Here is a 15,641-nt window from a genome sequence, read left to right on the forward strand (position 1 = left end):
TCTATAACATATATTTTACTATTCAGCTATGTATCTACAATATACCGCAATAAACAGTAAGTGTAAGACACAACATGACAAGGCGTCATAAAAACTATGTGCGACTTTGATTACAACTGAAAGGAACATGACGTTCCTTAAGTTATGGAAACGAAGACATTAATTACCAGTGGTCTTAAAGCCAATATTTCTCATATCAGAGGGCAATATGGCTTATACTCGATAATATACAATAATATATATGACTAAACACATTTTTTATTTGTATTATCATTGAGTGAAAAAATGAACCGGCAGAAAAGTTGCCATTTAAAAAAACCGACATTGTGGTGTATTGTAAATGTTGAAGTGTTTTTTGTTAGGAGACATGTTACTAATTAAAAATCCAAATGATACCGGTTTGGCAACTTTGGGGGTTAAGAGAATTTCAAGATGGCGGTCATTTTCGTCTGATTTATTAAAACATATGCATTAATTTTTGTATTATAATGGCATTTTGATATCGTTATACGTGTTATATATGAAAAATGGTATGCACACGTGTGTTATATAAACAAAAAATGAAGATGGCGTCCTAAATGGCTACCAAAATAGATATGGCTGCTCAAAAATTGATCCTTAAACCAAGATCATATCCAAATTTTCTCACAAGTATAATAAATACGGAAAAAATACAGAATTTAGTAGCACTCTGATTATACTCCTTTAATTGACGTTTCGGCATAATGCCTTTATGAAAACAATGGAATTTATAATTTAAACACATTTTTACATTTTTTGACTGCACAATTTAAATAACAAAGAAAATATTTTCAAACGTCAACATTTTATATTAATCATCAACGTAAATGAATGTAAAATAATAGTACTTTATGCAATTTATATTATCCATAATATGTATATGATAGATAGAATAGCAAGTAAACATGATTATTGAATCAAATATCATTATAATCTTTTACGTAGATATGGATTGAAATCATTAAATTCATTAAATAAGTTTATACTGTTTAATGTTTTATAACAATTTTTAGGGAAAATTATATTTAAAAATGATGATGTATTGTTTTATTACAAAATATCAATTTATTAAATATATAAAGCACACATTAGACATAAGATTGAGATCTGTAAGTATTTAAAGTCATTTCATTTTTGACGAAATTTTACAATTTTTGGCGCCATTTTCTATAACGTAATTTATGACGTCATCATGTACAACGTCAATTGACGTTTGAAAACATTTTCTTGCGAAATATATCAGGAAAGAGTGGAACTTGTTCTTTGTAAACATTTTCTTTGTTATCTAAATTGTGCAGTCAAAAGATGCAAAAATGTAGTTAAATTATAAATTCCTATGTTTTGATAAAGGCATTATGCCGAAACGTCAATTAAAGGAGTTTAATAAGAGAGTTATAATTATTAAATATCCGTTCCGATAATTCAACTGAGAATTTAGTAGCAATTAAGAGATTAATAAGTGTTGGCTTAACTGAAGTTTCATAAATATATTGGTAGATTCTAGTATTACAAGAACATATTGACTTTATCAATAATCCTGAGCATTCGAGAAAAGTTGTATTTCCTTTGTGTACAGTAACGGCAACGTCATCAGAGGTATGATTTGTGATATGAAAAGACACCGATGAAATCAATGTCATTAAGCGCATTATATATCAATTGAAACATCACAATGAGTTTATTAATTATTTGTTTACCAAGAATATAATCAGATCACTTTTTTTTCAAACATCAGGCCTGCATCTAATATGCGTGTCTATATACATGCCTGTATGTTTGTATAGCATGAAATTCTGATTCAGTGTATTGGAATGAAATTTTAATTTGAAGTATTTGCATAAGCGACCATATTGGCAGCCATCTTAATTGCAATCTGAAATTCGATTTCGATGAATTCGCTTTCAAAACAGTGACCATCATAACATCATTCTATTTTAGGCTGAAAAGATCCAAAATAAAGGTAAAAGTCATGATTATATCTTAAAATGCTGAAAAGGGCGGCCATCTTGAAAGCCAACTTGGATTTCTCAAAACCCCCAAAGATACCAGCCCGGCATCATTTGGAGTCTTCATCATAAGCATGTTCCCTAACAAAAAACACTTACAAAGTTACTATACACCACAATGTCGGGTATATCACTATATGTCATTGTTGCCTGACTTAAACTTAGGTTTGTGTAAAATCCACACGCACATTTGATGACATTTCCAGATAACTGTTCCATTAGAGTCGTCCCAAATTTAAATTGTGCGTTATTGATAAACTAATTAGCACCTATGCCGCTAACTAGCAATATACTCGGAAAACATGTGAAGATCATTTAAATAAAATGGTCACATGCCTTTAATTTTCCCTTGTTAAAGGGGTTGTGGAACATCGGTTGATCATCCCTCAGCGCAGCATCCAATGTACAGATGAAATCAATCGTGAAAGATCGATACATTTCCCTGTGTTCGTACTAGGCTATCAAGGCTAACGATATGACCACTTTGCCTTTTATTATTACATAGTGGAAACATACATCGTTGAAATCTTCTAACTTGTTCAACCCGAATTTAGCTGGATATATATAATTATATGGAATACAAATGAAAAGAAGTATCCTGTACGAGTAACCATTTTATTTAACGGGTTCGGAAATTATGTTGTGTGCTGTGAGCAAATGACTCTCAAAATGTTGTTGTTAACATTCTTAGGATAAAACGGTTATATTACACGAGGAAATTGTATTATTATGTTAGAAATATCAATTCATTGTTCATTATAATATATGTCAATATCAGAATTAGTCAACTTGTGTATATAATAAGAATTAACAAATTTAGTCACTTAAATCTATAAATGTGACACCGTACTATATGATCCGTTAACAACACGCTTCGATTGGTAAGTGCACTGTCCATTTCGTGTATTTTGAGGTTTTTACCAACTAATTATGGTTTAAAAACCCCAACAATAAGATGGTTTGATTCTACGTTTTATGAGTGATGAGTAGAGTATGATATATGGTGTGTACCTGGAACGACCGTTTAACGAAACTCGGGGAGGATGTGAAGTTGATGTTATAATTTAATTTTACAACCTATTCTTCCTTCCTCTTAAAGTGTTGTCATGTTTTATGAGGGTGAAATATAAAACATGTGCCGTGAAGGTTATGATATTTTATTTGCGAGAGTTACAACATTAACCACCTTGGCAGATGGTTGAAGCCATTGATGAATAATGCATCATGTTCGATAACCCTCAATCAATAGTCAATCAATGGGTCGTGCTCTGTGAAAAGGGGGTTTGATACATGTGCGTAAATGTCGTCCCAGATTAATGGGCTAATCAGGGCGACACTTTCCGCTTTGATATTTTCTCTAAATAAAGTCTCTTCTCAGCACAAATGCGGGAAGTGTCGTCCCTGATTAGCTTGGACGACAGTTTACTCACATGCATAAAACACCTTGTTCACAGAGCACAGCCCAAATATTACAACCTGCCATCAACCTCAGTCTCAACATACTATAATAACACTGTTGTAGAATAATTTAAACGGGTAAATATGTACGAACGTAAAGCACCATTAGCTTCTTTAGTATGATATGATAAACCTAAACTCTGCAATTGAAGCATATATCATGTAAAGTTTAATTAAGCAATTAGCACATGGTCGTTGGTGCTGTCTTCCTTTATACGTGTCCTTTCAAATAGTAGTATTCGTAGGGGTGTTAACATCGTAAAAGTCTTAAACCAACTAGAATATACATAAATAACATAAACAAACTGGTGACATAATGAGCATGTCATGAAATCTACTTTCGGCATTAGCACATTATGGTGTGAATAAACTTAGTCCAGTCCAATAAATGCTTTGCAATAAGACATATGATTGTATTGTAAAAGCTTCCTGAGAAAAAAGTGGCTGTGAAGCGTTTTAGTGCTTTCTTATGTTTGGGACATCAAGCACAAAATGACAGCATAATGGATTGAATTGTAAACGGAGAATAAACGTGTCGCTTTTAGCCGTGGCTTCTACAAACTGACAATGGATATGTACTATTGTGAGAGAAAAGAATGCAAGTAATAGTTGTTTATGGCAAAAGTCGTGTACGATGAATAGTTTAAGTCATGCACGGCGAATAGTTGCAGCGTATTGTCATTTTAACACTAGTCTGATAACTGATTATAAACAAATAACACTACAGTTATTTTATTTTAATAGATGTTCACGAACAATAATCAAACCAAGACCAGAAATATCGTTAAGATGGTATACACTGCCTATAAGAATAGGAAATCAACTCCATACACGATGACAAACCATGTAATCATAAAAAAGCTGTTTCTTCGAGAAGAACCCATTTTAAACCGGTACCAAGCAGTCATAAAAGTTTGTAAATAACGCTCAATCAATACGAATTGCAATATAGCTACACATTTTTAAACATATTAATCGTTATGTAAGATGCTTAACACGCACTGGTTATCCAGGAGCGAGTAATTATTAGATAGTTTAGGTAAATACTAACTGCTTACCATGGTTGGTTTGTTTACTTTCGCTTGACTGGTCATCTATTTCCGGTGGTGATGATAGACGGTGACAAAACACGTTATCATTTATGCATGTTTTATGTTGATAGTTCATGTTTATCCAGAGTATGTTAAATGATCACCTGTATATGACAAAACCACCGTGCGCTGTCCTTATATTATAGCATGTTGGTGTTCTTCCTCAATGTAAGTAATCCCAGTTGATCAAGATCGTATGACTTGTTTATATATTCATGACTGACCGGCTTTTGCTATTTAACCCATGACGGAGTTAGCAAATGACGGTTAGCACATATTGCGAAAATGTGTGACATCACTTTATCAATATACTTAAAATGCAACGTCTGCTGGTTAAAGGGACCTTTTGACGTTTTTGGTATATTGAAAACATTTTTAAAAACTGTTGCAGACAAATTGTCGTTGTTGTTATGATTTGTGTGAGGAAACAGTAATAATAAACATTTACCATGTTTTAAAATATCCATGATTTGCATCTTTTCAATATTTTTAAACATGAAAAGTATAAAGCGTTGCAGCGCGAAACCATTGAATAATTTGGAGAGTTCTGTTGTTGTGTGTATATTTTGTGATACTACGAGGATTGCATATATAAAGTATAAAATACATCACTAATTGTATGAACACGGACAGCCGAGTGGTCAGAGAGAAAGACTTTTACTCCAGGGGTCAGTGGTTCGAGCCCAGTTGATGGTTACGTTTTATTCTTTCTTTAATTGTATTCTTGTTTTTTACTGGAGATTTTTAGATCGGATGTTTACATTTGTCAATATAATGACATTTAATGACAAAATTCAATACATGCCAAAATCTGTGAAAAGGCCCTTTTAATGACTTCGGGTCATTCCCACCCATTCTGACCACAACCTCGTAGTCTAATATAGCAACAGGCGAGAGGAGAAAATAAAATCTTAGGTCTTAGATTGCTGACAAGATAGAATAATGTATTATACTATCCTGTTTTAATATATAAATGAAAAAGGTACTCAATAGGCAGTTTTTCACTGAATCAACAAGTGTGTATAACGCAAACCAACAGATGTTGGACACAATTCAAACAATAACGTGAGCAAATCGTTTATAAATCTTAACCCTTTCAGTGCGGGAACCGAATTTTGAAGGCCTTTGCAAACAGTTTGGATCCAGATGAGACGCCACAGAACGTGGCGTCTCATCAGGATCCAAACTGTTTGCTATTCTGATAGTATTCTTTGGAAAAAATCCAAGAAAATGCTAATTTTAGAAATTCTGCAGACGACATTTTAGCAGACGACAAATTTCCCAGCATGCAAAGGGTTAAGATTGTAATCCCGATTTTACGTTAGGAAACACTTGGCAGCTTCTTGAGGATTGTATAACTTTTCGAGCGTGCTATATGTTTTACCTCTTAAATATTTCCATAAAGTTTAATGACTATTAGTTGTTCTGGTAAAAAAGAAAACAATCGAAGCTGATTAAATATGGAATGGTTAATGTTTGTTTTATACCCCTTAAATAAAATCTTCACAACCTATAACGTGGGAATATGGTAAGTGTTTAACGTTCACCATCAATTGATCTTCGTTGAAATGTCTGCTTAATTATAAAGATAATATTCAAACGATAAATGACAACTTGTATATTGTTTTATAATTACAGAATTGATGGCTGTGAATGGATTTATATTTCTACCTACACATCCAATCGGCGTTGTACGATAAAACTCGTTACCCGCTATAAACAACAGAGACATGCGGAACACCATAACCTCAATAATTGCTGTAGTTTAAATATGATAGCATTTGGTCACATCATCATGCAAATGAATCTACGGACCATCCACGGAGTATTATATCCAATTCACTCAATCGATAATTACCATATCTCAATGGTGACCATTTTCTTGCAAAATTATACATGTTCCGATGTAGAGTATTATTTGTTTGTCTGTCTAAAGCATCTATTCTTGGTTTATTCATTCCTGACCGGACTATATTTCACTGTATATGGTCATTTTGCGAAATATAGTTTTGTAATACCTCTGTTAATATTAATTACAGCCAATGGTTCTACTTTTAGACGGAAATAAAGGAGCCTCGATCTGCAAAAATGGGATTAAATGAATGTTCATAAAGTGTCGTCCTAGATAAGCCTGTGAAGGCCGCACAGGCTTATCAGGGAAGACACTTTTCGCTTTAATGATATTTTCGATTCAAAAAAGTTTCTTCTTAGAAACAAATAATAGTATCATCCCTGCAGACTACACAGGCTAATCTCGGACGACACTTCACGCAGATGCATTATTTCTTATTTCATAGAGCGCGGCTCATATGTTTAGCCTCAACATATTTGAAAACAACATTGCACAATTATTCCGAGTAAAATAAACCTAAATTCGTGAAATATCGCTTAACAAATATTTTTAATTTTAGTTTCAAGTACATATGTTTTATGTATATACTCCATATTTAATAAATATGCATTGCTTAATCAATATTTAGGTAAAACTCAAATGCACATGTCATAGTAAGTTTTCGTTAGTGTATTACATATTACTTTGCCTTACAGAATAAAATTTGGAAAACAAATATATTTCCTTAATGTTTGCTTTTTTATGGTGCAAACAATATAAACGTTATTTCGCTTACGCCAATATATTCGACATACTAAAAATTCGAATTACAGATAACGTAAATAATGGAATTCCCAGAATAACTCAATTCATTAAGTAGCCGCCTTAGCAGTTTAAATGCAAGGGTCTTAAGTCCGCTCTTGAAACACGCTTTCCGCTGCCATGTAGTTGAGCTCGAGTTTACTGTTTGTTTGAAGTGATTTTCACGACAGTTCCGGTCTTGTAGGACTGTTTAATAGCGTCAAGAACTATTCCGATTCGTTCGCATACTTCTCGTCCTACATATATTTCGACCTTCCCTGCAAATGGTAGAATAAGACAAGCAGTGTAGTGTTTTTATCAACGAGTTCAATCAAATATCTGCCCAAATAATAACGAGATGTTGACATCTTACTCATAAATGGTCGGGACTATGTGAAATATAATAGAATATACGAATTAGCACCAATGAAAATATATCATGGATAAAGCGTGTTGAAATCCTAGGTTATAACAAACGCGAGTAATTTTTGTGAAATGATGTTTGGAAAGCTACAATTCTCACACGTTTTAGGACAAAAAGACTTATATACGGACATGATGCCACTAATGTTCTGGTATGTTTCGTTTCTTCACTCTTAAAATACGTGAATAATAACTAATATGGTTGCGTGAGGACAACGTTCAGTCTACAATTGACGGCTACCTTGAATGGCATCGATGAAATGATCTAACTCCGCTATGTATGCGTCCTGGAATCTCTGAGGGAATGAGGCACAAAACGGCGACTCCTGTTTGCCGGTCAGCCTGTATTCGTTAACAGTTGATTCTAGGGCAGGTTCCATCTTTAGCATGCCTCTAGTTCCAAACACCTGAAACGTGTTTAAATTTAAATGAGCTATACAATGATAAGAAGCGATTCGAATCTGCGTGTATCCACCTAATAGCCCAATAATGTTGTTGAATAATAAAATATTATAGTACGTTCCGTTTCATGTGTAATGCAGTAGACAATTAACGCAATGTCATTGATTTTCATTAGACTGAATTATATTCCCTGGCAATTATAATATATTTGCATAAAAGTCGTAATACCTCAAGACGGATATCGTAACCATAGCAGCTATATCTCGCAAAGTCCATGACACCAATGGCGCCGTTTGGAAATTTCATGGTTACCACACAGCTGTCGACATCTCCCGCCTGTTTAATTTTCTAAGATAAAAATAACCAGATATGTTAATATTGGATACCCAACATTCCAACGTTTTCTCTTGACTTTGCGTTTGTACACAACAGACTGCTGACGTTCAAAATTGACATTTTTACCGCAAAGTATGACATTGACCTTTGAATGTAGCATTTCTTACACGAAGTCTCAGCAAGGTATTCATTATCGGTAAGTTTTTTTAAAAGTCAATGGTTAATGAAAAGTTAAACACCCAAACAGACTGGGTTCTGGCCAAATTTATCCTTTTACCTTAGTTTGTCATTGACATCTAATTTAGGTAAACATCAGTTAGGACAGTGTGTTTTATGGTTAAAATGTACATGTGATGTTTAAGTTTGATCATGACCCTTAAGGTTATGAGACGTCATTTTAATATGATGAAATGTGCTTCATAATTAATGGGCAAAAGCTATTTGATAGGCATGTATGGTAATAAATCAAGACACAATCAGGATAGTATTGTGAACAAAAACACCACTATGCGACGGGCTTTTGCCCGTATAATTCATTGCATGGGTGAAAGCTTAAACTCTATCTATACATGGCACATATGTATTATATACATGTATAACACAAGAATATTCACGCTTCTTACCCACTTCGGCATTCGAAGTCTAATCTATCCCTTGATTTTTATGGTAGGGAGACGATTGCTACATAAAAAACTCCTTTTTTATTTTGGTTGATACTTATGGTAAATTACTTAAAAAAGCATCAAACCATGGCAAAATACTGGCTAAGACACGAACATTCGCAGTAACATACAAACGTACAGACGGATAGTTCGACTTTTTCTTGCCGCCTTAATATGGGCATTACACATTAGCACCCAGGGCTCCAGATAAGGATTTAGTCTAAAGGGTATTTACCCCACTGATATTATTGTTAAAGCGTATTTTACTTCTTGGTGTCAGCCATAAAGGGTATTTTGGAATATTGAGGGGTATTTTCCATTTCCATAGAAAACTGACAAAGTAAATGGCGTGTTTAATCTAGAAATATTATTATTTGTTATTTATTTTTTTAAATGCAAACAGAATGAACATAAAATGATGATATGAACAGACTTGTTTTAAAATATGAGCCGCTGGTCGCTTAAAACGTCCCTTTTTTGATCCACAAACATTATGGGCCGCAAATTTTATTACAAGCTTATTTTGGATTCACTTACTTTTGATTAAAAGGTTAACTTACACTTAAAACTCAACCGGATTATTGGTTAAACCGATTATGCGCTTAATCGATTTAGAATACGTACCAAGATTTGTATTGCGTTTTGTTACGCACTGGGCCGATTTGTAATGCGTTTATTTATTTTTTCAATGCGTAAATACGCAGATACGCCTCTTATCTGGAGCTCTGTTAGCACCCACATATAAGCAAGAACATCGTGATCACTTAATTGGCAACAATTTGAGTCAATACTGCCTTTAAGTGTTGCAATGTAATCTTATATTTCTATGAAAGAATGTGTGTTCTAACAAATCCTACATCTGACTGATACTTAATTGATATAATTTGTGAAAACCGATTGTAAAAATCTAAAACACATTACTACATACAGTTAACATAATGAAGCGCTGTTTCAAAACCTCAGGACAATAATAAATAACAATTAAGGTTAGTAACATCTCTCCAAATGTAATTTATAAAACATTCATAAAAGTTACCGTGCCTCGTCATGGGCAGTAGCAACGCAGACAACACTGTCTGGCAATTCGCCCGCGAACCAACAACAGATGTCAATATCATGACATAAAAAGGTCTGGGTAAACGTCTCAGCGCCCCTCCAAAGCGGCGTGTCCCGAAATGTACTGCGGATGAACTGAACTTCCCCCACCTCACCAGACCTTACTTTGTCGTACATGCTCCGATAGGATTTGTCAAATTTTCTGTAAAAAAAACTATTCGTTAGAAGAGCAACGATTAGCTGAGTATTCATTGGGAAATATCGTTCATAAATAAATATGTTGTGACTATTGGACCATATAAAAGGCAAAATTACATATTGTAGCCGCCATGTATTGCTTATTATTAACAGACACGTGCGTTTTTATACAACCGTTACTTGTGGCGGATGTATAATAAGTCGAATGGAAGTTAAATATTTCACAGATGAAAATGCATATTGCATAAGCAGAAACTAAGTCGCTTGTCCAATTATGTAAACCACATCGAATCAATAGAGTGATCTCTTGAATAATGTGTGATTTCCGTGCATATTGCTATAAATGTACTTTCATTAATCATTCAACTTCTAATTTCATGTTCTGTTCTCACAGTTCAAGATTCATTTATTAGTTTTTGCATTTACTTGCTATGCGACTTGCCATTAGCAAAGGACGCGCAGTGGCTGAAAAAAAGGATTTTTATCCTTCTAATTTAACTTTTCAAGTAAGGTTCACAAATGTCGGTCAGCGTAAATAGTAAAATTACCAGTAAGCTGGATTGAGTCTTTATTGGATGGTATGCGAACGGATTAAACAGCACGTGTTTACAGCAAGGATCTCGATGAATTGCAAAGTGAAAGCATTTGGAGCAACTAATGAGACATTAGGTTTTCATGATGTTTCAGACAGCTTAAAGCGTAGATTTTCATACGTAAACCAGTGTTTAAACTTCTGCCCTATTTGTTCATATTGTAAGCGGTATTACACTGATGTTGCGCGAACGTTAACATAAATGTCGAGATGTACATATGTAAGTAAAAATACGAGGTAAAGCATGTCGATAGGTTTATAATGTATACTATATATGAAAAAAACATGATAACATCGTTTGATAAAGTACTTACACAATACCGCGTAAACGACTAAGTATTGTTCAATTCATAAAAATAAGATCGCATCATTAGTGCATAAGATTTCGATTGTAACAAAAGGTTGCTACCATACATATAATCATATTGACCAAAAAGGCAAAACTAAAACAAAACAAGCAATTGTTTTTTATTTATATATTTTTTATGTATCTAATAGTTGAAAACCATCAAGTTTACTTTTGTTATCGTGTAATAACCTCTTACATGTTGCAAAATCGCGGCTTATCAATACATCGAACTTACGACAAAGTTTCAGATGAAAAAAAACATACATGGGGGCGTTCATTTCGGATACGTTTAAGCAAAACGAGCACACACAAATAATCATTACCAACCTATTGAATGCATCGAATAAGATTTTCCCGCATTGTTCTGATGTGTCATAGCATTCTGCGACCTTTTCGTTGCTTTCCGACATGGGCTTTTCGCACATCACATGCTTACCTAGAGGAGGATTGAGACAGTCATAGAAATCACAGTGTTGGGTCATTAAAATATTGATAATAATTTATTTGCAAAACTTATTTCATTTGATCATGATTACAAGTTTACAACTGTTAAAACGTTCACCAAAGCCTCTTCTTTAAACAGAATAATTGAAAATTATCGATTTTGAAAAGTAATGATAGGAGTTCACAATAAACAACAAGAGGAAAAGCATACACAATTGATACATAAATAAATGATATCGTTTCTGTACATTTTAAAGTCATACCTGCTTTTATTGACTGTATGGTTAAATCAGCATGCGTATCTGTCGGTGTGCAAATTACCACAGCACTCACGCTAAAAATGACAATTAACAAACATGTGAATATTGATAATACTACTATGTCCCATTTACAGCAAAGTCCAAGTGGTATGTCCGGATTGTTTAAATTGTATAAAGTTGCATCTAGAGCTAGCATCTAAAACTTCTTAATGGTAAGAAATAATACATTTCGTTTCACCATTTAGACCTATACACTTAAACATGACACATGAGCTTGATAGACTTAATTTCAACTACATTGGCACAACCAGCAGTGGGTATATTTTGATGCATGTTTGAATTATGTATGCACAATTTTAAATTATTTATACACTGCTATTATGCTGTAAGCATTTCTTTGTTTAAATTATTTTATATATAAACGTTTGTTGTTTTTATCTGTTTTTTATACACAAATAGTGTATTTACCGATCGTCCGCTAGTACGTTTTCAATTTGACGTGTAGCCGCTATTTGAATTTCCTTTTGACCTCCGTAATGTTCGAGTTCAGCTTTCACATTGTCCTCGCTCTCGTCAACGATCCAGAGCAGTGTGAGTCGCTTATTTAACAACACATTCTGCAAAACAATTCAGAGCGAAATAAATCGCTTTTCTATGTATAAAATAAATGCAATCCCGATCAACGAGGATTCTGTAAAATTCGAAAGAATAAAATAGTTGTAGTCGATAAAAGACAATCTTGACGAAACGTACTGGTATTCTATTCATTTTTTTTTGTATCGTTACTTCGGTTCAAATATTGAAAAATATCGTAAAATTGTTTGTGCACCGACTAAAAACATATATATTTATAACGTTATATAAGTACATTTTGATGAAATATCAAAAATGTTAATGTATTTGCAAACCTGAATACGCGACTTTCTTTTGCGTTCAAATTATTACATCCTATACAATGTACCGCTATGTGAAGACTTACGATAGCATACATTGTTTATTGAAGAGTTATAATTTATAAGTATTTTGTTTTAAAGTACGTATACACATAAGGATAATTTTGTTACATATTGCCATACCTTCAAATGAATCTTTCCGATTCGTCCTAGTCCAAAGAGAGCTACACCAATTGATTCCATTTGAACAGGATGTTCTGTGAATGTATTCAACTAAACCATAGATTTCATAAAATGACTAGTGTGCTTTCTGTGAATGTTGCAAACGTATAAAATGATATGATATGAATGAGATTTCAAAAATCATGTGTTCACTTAATGGTTTTATCATTGTTAGAAAATGGTAGAGTAAACTTGGGTATCAAAAACTAAAGCACTGAAATATGTTTAAGATACTATAAGATACTGTAAGATATTATACAAAGTCTATAGCAAATTTTGCCACTACAAAACAGCCGAAAGCGGAAGGTGCAAAATGGTCGATTTTTTTTCTTTTTTTTCTAGTATACCACACGACATATATTGTGTATGCCGAACTCAATTCATGACACATTTAAGAACAAATGTATTTCCAGAGGTTTGTTTTTACAAAAAAGTTGCTTCTATTTTTCGTAGCAGTTGTGGAATTTTAGATTGTATTACATATGAATTCGGATTAGTATATGTTTTGAACAATGGACCATTCGGACTGCTTATACGGTTTTTAACCTCCATTTTGGAGGGCAAGTAACTGTAGGAAACGCACTACAAACTCTTACTAATCGTCTGAGCTTAGAAACCTTTGTGGACTTGATAAACACTAATTTTCGTGTTTTTTTCCTGTAATACCATACGTTTATACCAGACAAATAACATGTTTTAGTAAATACGTTAAACAGAGAACATTATGGAAAATAAACGTCTACAAGTTATTCAAAAGTATACGTTGGATATGATATACCAGTTCTTATCGACAGATATTCACTAATGACATACCGTCGCGTGATGTTATGTAGTATATTATTTATTGAAAGTTTCGGTCACATCTGTCTATGTCTTGTGGCGGTTATGATCCCGTGCTTCCCGAATCAGCTCGTATTTTTAATAGCATGTACCCCCGCCGAGTGCAAACAGGTTATAATACAATCTCTGAGACACTGTATCTACAAATCTTGATACATAAACTTACTCAACAAAACGTGTTGATGGATGTAAACTATTTCTTAGTTGTTGAAAACATTTGCAATAAGTTAACTAAAGGCACTGAAAATCAGCACCGTGTTTAAACCACACGATATACAATAATTACTCGAAAGTTATGTTAGCCTGGATATTAACAAATTCGCTATCGGGAATTCATCTACATGCATTTGTCAATACAAAACATGTTTATCTGATACATTAATATTATTTCTCATCATAGATAAGAATTAAAACATTTCTAAACGCAAGTCCATAATATTATGATTACGAGTAAGACAAAGGTGTACCTTGATTGTATGCCTATATCCCAATGTGTAGGACACTTGATGACTAGTTACATTAAGTTTAAACTAGTGATAACTCTGTGACACAGCGTTCAGTAATCTTGCTGTTGTTTATCAATTTAATAACTGTGGATAACAGGAGTTTAAAACCGTAAGATATTTGGCGAAGGTACAGTTATCAGTCAATAAAATGAGTATGCTTGTGTATGCTAGATAAAACGATCGCAAAAAATTGCAGCTGTAATTCAACATTCATCCAAATTGCACATTTTTATTGAATATCCGTCGGGTTTGATGAACAACGGGCGTTTTCATTTCACATGTACATGCTGTATTCGTATTCCTAAGTGAAAGCTCGGCAGATGGATAACTTGTACTGCCTTGCTATATGAGTTAGCTTTGATAGCCACGCGGTAGAGTGTATGTCTGATTTGGAACCGGGAGGTCCCGGGTTCATCCCCTATCCAGTAGTCTGGGAATTTTCTGGTCGGATTTCAAAAGAACTTACACCTCCATGCATGTACACGCATTTTAATTCACATATATTTATACTAGAGTTGCGACACCTTAAGGGTTTCGCGGGATGGAATGAGTGGAGAGATCAAATCAAATTGAAAAAAAAATTGGTACGAAAAAATATGTGGGTATGAAATAAAACAAATTTGGGCATGGAAACAAATTTGAGTCAAAAAAAAAGGGTACAAACAAAATAAGGGTACGAAAAACTATTTAGGTACGAAAAATGGGTACCAATTAAAAAATTAGGTACGAAAAAATTCGGGAACGAAAAAAATTTGACTACGATCAAATGAGTACGAACAAAATTTGGGTACGAACAACTTTGTGTACGAAAAAAATGGGTATGAAAAAATTAGGGTAGGAAAAAAAAACAATTTGAATACGAAAACAAATTAGAATACGAAAAATATAGGGAACGAAAAAAATTAGGGTACGAAAAAACTATTTGGGTATGAAAAAAATGGGTACGAATAAAAGTTTGGGTACGAAACAAATTTGGGTACGAAAAAAATGGGTACGAAACAAAATTTGGGTACGAAAAAATTTGGGTACAAAAAACATTTGGGTACGAAAAAGATGGGTACGAAAAAAAAATGTGGGTACGAACAACTTTGTGTACGAAAAAAATGGGTATGAAAAAATTAGGGTAGGAAAAAAAAAATTTGAATACGAAAACAAATTAGAATACAAAAAATATAGGGAACGAAAAAAATTAGGGTACGAAAAAACTATTTGGGTATGAAAAAAAATGGGTACGAATAAAAGTTTGGGTT

At 33.5% G+C, this 15,641-nt stretch overlaps 1 protein-coding gene across 1 annotated transcript; it reads right to left on the reverse strand.

The window, feature by feature from the left end:
• Positions 1-6,958: 6,958 nt before the first annotated feature.
• LOC127881179 (myo-inositol 2-dehydrogenase-like) lies at positions 6,959-14,500 on the reverse strand. The gene is made up of 9 exons (XM_052428881.1): positions 14,353-14,500; positions 13,007-13,080; positions 12,399-12,547; positions 11,934-12,004; positions 11,554-11,662; positions 10,073-10,289; positions 8,262-8,381; positions 7,873-8,038; positions 6,959-7,486 (listed from the first exon to the last, which is right to left on the reverse strand). Exons 2-9 carry the CDS (start codon positions 13,064-13,066, stop codon positions 7,368-7,370), a joined length of 1,011 nt encoding a protein of 336 aa, XP_052284841.1. The 5' UTR covers positions 13,067-13,080; positions 14,353-14,500; the 3' UTR covers positions 6,959-7,367.
• Positions 14,501-15,641: the final 1,141 nt, after the last annotated feature.

This window comes from Dreissena polymorpha, chromosome 5 (genome assembly GCF_020536995.1).
Source record: "Dreissena polymorpha isolate Duluth1 chromosome 5, UMN_Dpol_1.0, whole genome shotgun sequence".
Taxonomy (NCBI): domain Eukaryota; kingdom Metazoa; phylum Mollusca; class Bivalvia; order Myida; family Dreissenidae; genus Dreissena; species Dreissena polymorpha.